Genomic DNA, 9,966 nt, shown 5'->3' on the forward strand with positions numbered 1-9,966 from the left:
GGGGTCGGGGAGGGAGAAGAAAGAGGGAAGGAAATGGGTTCTGGAAAAATGAATGGAAACCCTAACACTTTCCTTATTTAACCCGAAAATCCCGTAAAGCCACGAACTTCCGCTTACCATAACTTCCTCATACGAAGTCCATTTTACGCGTGCCATATGTCTACGAACTCGTATCGTCGTGCTCTACAACTTTCGTGAAGAAAGTTTTCCGAGAAACCCAATAGATTAAAAAGTCAACTCTTGACCCTTCAAAATAAAGCATTTCCACGGAAATAAAAACTTGACTACTTCCAGTCCACTCACTAAACCACAAAATCATACAACTCTTACTTAAAAATTTCCAAAATAACATTAGAAACTAATATCAAATTTCCGGGGTATTACAGTAAACGTTGGTTGCCCTAGAGGCTTCTTAATGTAATTTATTTTCCTTTTCAAAAAAACACAATATGGTTGTTTACCTGTTATCCAAGAACAAGATTTGAAATTAAATCATTAGGGAATTCATTGTTGTTTACCTACTTGTTGTCGTGGCATCAACTCTATGCCTATGAATTTCATTCTTAAAATGTTCTCCATCAATACTTTGTTTGAGCAGGCCCAAACATGTGATTTTTAGATCTGAGTCTAACTTTCAAAATTGGGCCTTCAAAGTATAGTATTCATTCAATTTTATTTTCTCTTTTTAAGAAATACAAAAAAAATTTCACGAACTAAAACTATAAACTCAAAATCTATGGCTGCTCATTTTTCTAAAATAGCAACTAATGATATTAATATAATAGGTAAGATTTTATATTCATTTTTCTCTTTTATAATCTAACACCACTCTAATTGGATGCTATTAATTATTTTTTATTGTTTTTAACTAAACTAATGTAATCACACAAAGAGAAAAGAAAATTTTGGGCCCCTAAGGTTCTGGGCCCTGAGTTCATTGACTATTAGGACTCTATTCAGGTACAAGTCTGTGTCTGAAAGTCATATATATAAATGACACTCACCGTTGAAATTATGCTACATTCAGTCTGAAAATTATACTCTATATTGTTCTTTGGTCAAAAGTATAATATTAACCTGAGTTATGTTTAGGCTTAATAGTTCAAGAAAGGTGGGATTTGCATTTATCATGGATAATGGTCACATTGAACATATTCATGCAATGGAGGCTAATCGGTAATGGGAAAGAATGGGCAAGCGGGGAATTTTCAGCTCCCCCCATTGTATCAATGGGGGAGCGAGGGAAATGATAATGGGCCCCGCTCCTCTTTGTCCCTCCCTATTTGTGGCAACAAAGGTGAAGCGTATATTAATAATGAGCATAAGAATAGTTTTAAGTGGACAAACAAGTTTGAAAATGATGTTCATATTAAAGATAGTGAAGACTATAGAGTAAGAGTATCATCTTTAAGTTTACGCTTATTAAAACTCACTTGTTTAAATGTAAATTTGTATTTGGAGAAGGGAAAATTTTAAGAACAGTACATGACAAACGATCCGTTCTCAATTTCAGTGTTTCAAGTTTCAAAACAATCAAAATGATACATGACGTTTAAAAGCCGACACACTTTTAACACATGTCGTCAATAACACCGTTAACTCTATGTAATTTCTCATTTTTCAAAATGTGGTTTCGAGTTTTCTTCATTCTCTCTTTCTTTATATTATGTTTTTTTTCTCTTTATATATATTTTTAATCTTGTAAATTCATACCATATATTCTCAAAGACTTTGTTATTTTCTCTTGTATGGTTTCTTTGCTTACTATTCGTTGTATTTGTAAGTTACTGGGTTTGGTTTTAATGAAAGACTCATATTCATCAACAACACACAAAAAAAACACTTTGTTGCTCATCCCAAACCAAGTAAAACTGGGACATAGCTTTCTCACTCTAAGTTTCCTTACTCAATACCCACCAATATATATTCAAACTCTTTCTTCCATAACTTACCAAATCAAATCATCTTCCAACTTCCTCCTATAGTCCTACCTTGATCACCATTTTTGTGTATGATGGGTTTGAACGGGGACTAAAAAGAGAGACAACAATACTTGTTTCTTTCTTATTTGCCTCTCCTTATTAATTATTAATTTTAATAATTTATTCCTGCTAAATTAAGGAGCGATGGATTTGCCCAAAGTTTAATGAAAAACATGTTAGATAACAGAGAGACTGTAACGTGTACATATTTTTTATTGAGATTATAAGTTCATGTACCGTTATGATTGTTTTGAAACTTGAAACACCAAAATTAAAATGTTGACAATTTATCATGTATTGTTCTTAAAATTTTCTTTTTTTAGACATTAAGAATATTTCAACTCCCATGCCAGTATCATTGCGTCTCGCTTACCATTTTCATATATTTCTCCTAATCAATAGTATGACAATCGATTACCCATGAGTCAATATTGTCGACCCATGTTCTAGTCCGAGTGTCCAACCCGTCCAAGAGACATAAAAACACCACAAGATAAGACGAAATGCTAGCCGACCTAGGCTGCTCTAGCTACGTACATCGCCCAAACAAGTAGCAAGTAGCAAGCATCATGCTTCACCATAACTCCACGCTTTTACTATCACGGATAGTTACTTTCTGGTACAAAATACAAACCAGTAATTCGTATTGGAGCCCCTCTTATGTCTATTGATAACTCGATCCGTTTCCAATTGACGGGTCTTAATCGGGTCAGGACGAGGCCACCGTCGAATTCCAAAACCTTTCACCAAAATGGCAAATAAAACATGCCTCGATTCTCCTGGGCAAAGCGTTAGTGCTTTCCAGGTTGCTCTGTATATCCAATATGGCCCACTGAGTCTAGTCCAATATATCAGGTCCGTGTAATGGAACCAAACAAATACCAACATGACTTGATGTATCAGTGCTTCCACAGCCGATGACAAATACGTCTCATTCTTTTACATGGACACGGGCAACTACTTGCATAATTATGCTCCAAAAATTGCAAACATGCCATATTAAGCAACCACATTGTCATTGTATCATTTCCTAAGACACATTGGTTTAAGGCTTAGACTCTCGGCTTAGGCCGTTGCTAATATTTTTTCTTTTTTGCCAATCTCACTAATCTTTACATTCTCGAAATCTATGGGAGTGTATATAGTCTACCACGGTTGAATGGTAACCGACAACATGTGGCCATGCACTTGACGTTTTAAAAGCCTCTGATGACCCCGGTTCCATCTGATTTTGGTTTCTTGATGTCAGTTTGGTGCGGTTTTGGTTGTCTCGTGCCTAAAAGTCCAACCCTAGTTGCATGGTACTTATAAGGCCTCATTTGGCTCATGTAAGGAAATGTAATTCCTTGATCTTTTCTTTGGGAAGGGAAAGAGAGGGGAAATGACAATTCCTTAATACATTCAATTGCGATGTTTGGTAACATAAGAAAAATCATCCAGACAATTAGATTTTGAAATGAACCATTTTCTTTTATATTTTTCATTACTTCATGAAGGTGTTTTCGTTCATCCAACGTTCATAAACGCAAGAAATGAACAACTTTACTTTTTTATTGGTTACTTTATGCGAAACAAACGATGCTCCTTACGCAGTTACGCAGTGGCGGAACTGTGTTTGGGTCTGGGAGGGTTTAGACCCCTACCAGCTTTTGCATACCTCTTTCATTAGCTAACTAAATTACCTTAACAATGACAATTATACTCTATTTGAAGCCCCTTTAGATAACATTTTGGATATTCATTCTCTTTTGATATGATATTTTAGATATTCTTTCTCTTTTAATTTGATATTGGAACAAATAAATTCATTTAATCTTAACTTTGATACTTGATTGATATTCAAACATTGAATTTTAATACGTAAAAAGCTCAAAAAAACATTACTTTATGTTAATAATTTGTTCATTTTACGTTTCAATTTGATGCTTACGATAACATAAAATAATTTTTATATTTAGATCGCGCGTAACTGTTAATCCTGCCTCTGCCCTTGCTCTTACGTATTCTGAATCGAAGTTGTAATTAATCCAAACAAAGACACTGAGAGTGAGAACAAAAAAAAACAAAAGAAGAAAGGAGGCATCTGACCAAGTCAAACTGACAATCCAGCGAGATGTAACGCACGCATATCCACTCACGCACCTCCTCCACCACTCAGGACACATCAACCGACTTCCCCCTCCAATTTTAGTATAATCCGTAACATTCCCCAGCCGCGTCTCTCGCGCGTGTAAGGCCCCAACCCAATAACAAGTAGTGCGCGCCATGTGATATTATTGAAACAGCCTTGCATGGCCCCTTCGCGACGTGCTTCGCCACCACCCCACGCCGGCAACTACTCCCCTTCTTCCCAAACCCCTCCGCTCAGTCGGTCAGCCCCACCATTCATTTCTTTAACCCAAAAAAAAAAAAATCTTGATTTTTTTCGATAAAAAAAAAACTTGATTGATACGCAGAGTTCCCATAGCAGAAAATCTCAAAATAAAGCGCGCAATTGACGCTCATTGGCGAATGCCACGTGGAGAAAGAAGGCCACGCGTTGGTCCCACTAACGACCACCTCGCGACGGCTCATTCGGTGGTTGTGGTGCTTCTCTCTTAAGCAAAACCCCCATTTCCAGCTCCAGTTCCGTTTTGCTTAATAATTTTTAATTAACGACTAATTAATGCAGGATTAACAGGTTAACAACGACCCACGAGACTAAACAATCCAGCTTGCCGGACCTCGGGGAAACCAGAAAGTCTTTTTGTCAAGCAGCTTCTTCTAGAGCTACTGGCACTGCTACAAAGAAGTACTATACTAATTAACGTATCCCCTTCCTTTATTAATTTAATGATACAAGTAAAACCAATTAGGCACACTACCCAACAACATTAACTGCTCGACAAACAGCACAGCGGTCAAGAAAATCTAAAAACAAGAATAAAAATATAAGAACACAGAATTTGCAAATACACCCTTTTATTATATCATAATAATACTGCTGGACATGGTGTGTGGCCAGGCTGGGAACCCAGAAATACACAATTTGAATTTCTGAATTTAAATTCACACCGATATTTCTAAAATATCCCAACCTAATATCCCATGAACAAAAACCACAAAAGGGACCCCACCACTTCTTCGCTCCTTTAGTCCAGCCAGAAGAGAACAGAGAAGGCTGGCTGCTTCTGCTTGTGCCTATTGCTGCAGCTTGGCACCAAACGAGGCAAGCATTTATTTTTCACCTAAAACCCCTAAAGCCCAGATAACATTTCCTTCATTCTTCTTCTTTGTTCCCACTTTCCAGCATTTCTTCCCTGTCCTGTCTTTCTCAAAACCCCTATTTTCTTTTGTCCTACACTTCCTAATACTATTAACCCTGTTACCTTTCCCCTTTACTTCTTCCTAAAACCTTGTTCAATTTTCCTTTGTCCCTAAACAACCCCCCTAAAAACCCAAACACACCCACAGAAGCTAGTAAGTCCACTCCTGAGGAAGCCTAATCTCATGGTTCACTGGTGCCTGTGGCCTCATCATGCTGCGATTCTGCTGAGCCATGGCAATTCTGTCATTCCGAAGCCGAAGAGCAAGTTCTGCAATATCCATTAAACCAAATCAGTAAAAACCCAAATAGTAAAATCAGCGAATCAGTTAAATTAGGAGGACAAGTTTGTTACCATAGTCAGGAGTGTTTCTTCCGTTGAGAGGGATATGGACTTGAGCCTGTGACGGTGCGCACACTTCCTCAACGTTCAACTTCAATGCATGCACTACCTTTGCTGGGACGAAAACCGTTGTGCTAGCTGTAAAAAAACGCCCAAGAATAAGTAGTGAATAACAGAATGTAAAGAGCCCACCAAAAAAATTTAAATCACAAGACAGTCCACCAGACCAGATCTGGAATTTTCAGGGAAATTTATTTCTTTGGCACATCAGAACCACCCAGGCCATAAAAATCAAAGTTCCCCCCAAAAATCTTAATGATGTTGACCAACTGGCTTCAATGAAGAAGAAAACAAAATTTATTTGTTGGGTTTTTTAAATTTTTTTGAAAACGAAACAAAATTGTGGGTGGGGTAGAGAAAAGTGGACCGACCTTGTTTGGGTTGTTGCTTCTTGCCGCGAGGAAACTCAGCTGGGGCTCCGATTTGGCGGGGCAAGAACACACCAGTACCAGTAGACTCCTTGGCTGCTCCGACGACAGCAGCACCTCCGAATCTAGGCCCATTGGGCTGAAACTGTTGCCGTTGAGCTTGTTGCAGTGGAGGCCAAGCCGACGGCGAAAGACCCAGAGGCCCATTGTTGGTGTTCCTGACCCTGTTCTGGACCATCAGATGTTGGAATCGTTGGTTCGCCTGAGACTGAGCAATCGCCGCCGAGAGGTTGTTCTTCAGAATCTGTTGCTGTCTCAACCGCTCAAACTGTAACCAAAAATAGGCGAAAATTTAGGGACTGAAGCAGAAATGGCGAAAGTGCTGTTTCGAGAAGTCGAATTCTTTTTACCTGCAAGTGCTTCTGGGAAAGCGACTGCTGATGGTGCTGGAGGTAGTACCCGAAATCAGAGACAGCGACCGGAGAGGTCTCTCTTGGAGCACCCAAGATGCCTCTGCCTTTTTGGTTGAAACGCATAGCTTCTTCCCGGATGCTCATCTTGGCCACTTCCCCTGCAGCCGCATGTAGCAGATCCCAAGTGGCCGGCGGCGACTGAGCGTTCGGGCTTCCCCGGCTCGAGCCTTGTCCGCCGCAGCTGCAACTACTCCCGGCCGCGCACAGAGTCGATTGCGGTGAGCCAGACGAAACCCACGGCTGAAAAACGGTAAAACATAACCAGAATCAGAATCGGCATGAAAACGCACCGTTTTGAAAAATAAATAAAATAATTAAGCTTCAGTTATTACCTTGGAGCTGTTCTTGGAGCCAAGAACCGAGTCATAGCGCTTGAACTCATCGTCGAGAGAGGACTGAGCCAGGTGGCGAGTCAATCCAGCAAGATACTCCTCCTCGTCGCTCTCAGTCTCGCTGGACTCCACCGTGGAAGCCCCAAACGCGGAGTAAGGAAACTCGAAAGGAAAGAGAGCCGGCTTGGAGTCAGCATCAATGTCAGAGCCGAACGAGCTCATCTTCCGGCTACTGGAGCCAAACTTGGGGCTGATTTCGCCGTCAGAGTCGGTCAGAATCTCCTGGGGTAACCAAAACGCGGCGTGGTCGAACTCATCAGCCATGAGCAAAGAGAGTGATGGAGGCTTGCTGCTGGGTGAAGCTATAATAATAGCCTCAGGGTCCCAAAAGCCCAAAGCAAAAGAAGCAGAGCAGTGTGGGGGGGAGTGTAGAGAGAAACAACTACGGAGGAGGATGGTGGTGAGTGTAGAGAAGAAAGAAACGAGAGCCCCAAGGCCCCTTTTATTTCTCGCGCACACACCTCTCTCTCTCTCTATTAATTAATTAATTAATTAATGGTTAAGAAACAGTGACCGGGAAGGGGATTACACGCGGAGAGAGTGGCGCGTGGGAACACGCGGAGACTCCCCAGAGGGGGGAAAGTTGGGGACCTAGAGGGAGGAGGTGTCACGAGATCCACCACATGTGAGTGGGTGATGTGAAAGAAATTCTGAAAAACCAGTGAAAGCGTGAAGCCGTGGCGGCCCACAGACAAGGTCTCTCCCTGAGCGGTTAAAACCCATTATTACCTTCCCTGAGTTCCATCAGAAGCTGTCCTCAGGAAAGAGCAAAAAGTAATTACTTGTTACTGCGGGAGAGTAACTGCCATTTGTACTCTAGGTTCAGTTCCACTTGGCAATTCCCCACATTGCCCTCCATGCAAGACCCTCTGGTTCTTTGGATCCCTCTGTATGACCAAAATGCCCCTCTGGTTTCCGATAAGGTTTTGTGCACTTGTGGGTTGGTCACTTTCAGCTAAAGCCTGCTGCGGGAGGATCAAGCTTTGGCAGAAGGCGATCTTTGCGCAGAGAGAGACCCAATGGGTGGAAACGATTTTTACTGTGGGTTAAGGTAATAATGAAGAGTTGTCATTTCTCGTCTTGGGGTGATAAAGGTGGTAACTTTGTTCGATTCACGAGCCAAATCCTCGACTGCGTCAGGTGGTAATGATTTGTTCTCTGGATGAGTTTGTAAAAATTAATTACCAAGAACAGTTATGCGCTAATCACATGGATTAGGATCATTTGGAGGGTAATTAAGTATATGGATGTTCAAAGTTTACAGCTCAAAATGATTGGTGATTGAGGATTCTTTTACCGGCTTCGTCATAACTCACTTACTAATCAGGCAATACCTTTGTACTTAAGGATGCATTTCGCTTAGTCTTCGCATTTAATCACATTAGTTCAAACAGAGTGAATGAAGTGTTCTCCTTTCAAAGAAGTAACGTTATTTCCTTATTACGATAGTCCAAGAAAGTTACCTTACTTCCTTATTACTATAGTTTCACGTAACTGAAAATTAACTTTTTTTCTCTTCTTTTTTTACCTTTTTTTTTTCAACATAACGTCATAAAATCTGTAAATTTAAAATTTAAATTTCAAAGTAGGTTTTATTCTGCCACTAAAACGGTGGTTGCGTCCATTTCGCTATCGTAGACAACGCATACAATGTGATGAGCGTCACAAACCTCGTTGAATAATTTTGTTTGTCAGACTAATACAGAGTAATACTTGTTAAATAATATTCACCAACTCTTTTACTGTCTCCATTTCCTTGAAATGAGTCAATTGCCACTTTCTTAGTCCTCAAGTAAAAAAGATACAATATAAGTCGTTCTGCACATACATATGTTGTTTTAGTGTGTCGTTTTACCCTCTCTGTTTTTTTTACTCAATTACCCAACTCATCCCTCCAATGATCGACTTGCTTCAATTCGAAGTTACTCACTCCATACAAGTTAAGGTGGAAAAGCTTCGCATTTTGTAATGCACAAGTTGAAGTTATGTGTTGCAGACATGGATATTCCGTATGAGGCTAAGAAAAATCGAATCATATATCTCCCTTTACACTCAAAAGCACACATTTGTGAGTTGGGACGGTGCCATGAACATACCCAATCCACGTTCGGTCAAAAAAGTGCCACATTTTGTTACAACCCTAGGTACCTTTCCAACTCGTCTCACTTATCCTGAATTTTAGTCTATGTAGATGCTACTCTCTGGGATTCGTATCAAAAACACAGAGCTTCAAAACAAAGTGAATGAAAACAGAACGATATCCAGAAAAGGGCATTAGGGATTGATGGAATGGAGGTGCAACCATTCGGGGTTTCGAATCAACATCTTGACAAATCAAAAGTCCAGGTAGCTAGCCATGACATATCCCTTAATATGGTAAAGGAATATGAATTCTGTTTCTTATATTGTTCTTGATTAAAGTTTGTAATGTATGCCTTCTGTCTTCGAAGTAGGACTCTTTTTTGGTGTAGATATCGTTATATATTTGACTCTAAATGCCAGTATGCCATTATTTGTCTTACTATATATCCCAACTCAACTCAACGAAAACAAAAACAAGAAGATATCAGTATCTCGCCAAAAATAAAATCAGAATCTCTATCCATATTGTTACTATAAGTCTACATGAGAGTCATTCTAGTGAGGACTCTTAAGTTGAGGACTAGTTGAAGACTTTTCAGTTTATGGTTTAAAAGACCAATTTTTCGATCACATTTTAACATCTCATCCGTTCAGTTTTTAGGTTTATATGAGTAGATAATTTCAACAAATTTTCAACCAAATTGATGTTCGTTAAGATAACAAACTAGATCAAATTAATAGACAAACCAAATCTGTCAAATATGAACCGTTCAAGTTTATAATTGATAAATCACACTTATGTATGTCTTAACAATTTGGGAAAATGCCCAAATATCCAAAAACAGGGTTTTTAAAGCCCCTTTTAATGAAAATCTTAATCACATGCTCATTTCAATAATTCTTAAGAAAAAACATTATTACCTTGTATAACTAAACCCACACAAATCTTCTCTCTCTCTCTC

General features: G+C 39.5%; 1 protein-coding gene across 1 annotated transcript; it reads right to left on the bottom strand.

The window, feature by feature from the left end:
• Window positions 1-4,929: 4,929 nt before the first annotated feature.
• LOC101303240 lies at window positions 4,930-7,324 on the bottom strand. Its single transcript, XM_004302640.1, has 5 exons — window positions 6,863-7,324; window positions 6,468-6,770; window positions 6,061-6,385; window positions 5,642-5,767; window positions 4,930-5,557 (listed from the first exon to the last, which is right to left on the bottom strand). Exons 1-5 carry the CDS (start codon window positions 7,184-7,186, stop codon window positions 5,439-5,441), a joined length of 1,197 nt encoding a protein of 398 aa, XP_004302688.1. The 5' UTR covers window positions 7,187-7,324; the 3' UTR covers window positions 4,930-5,438.
• Window positions 7,325-9,966: the final 2,642 nt, after the last annotated feature.

Source organism: Fragaria vesca, linkage group LG6, assembly GCF_000184155.1.
Source record: "Fragaria vesca subsp. vesca linkage group LG6, FraVesHawaii_1.0, whole genome shotgun sequence".
In the NCBI taxonomy this organism is placed as follows: domain Eukaryota; kingdom Viridiplantae; phylum Streptophyta; class Magnoliopsida; order Rosales; family Rosaceae; genus Fragaria; species Fragaria vesca.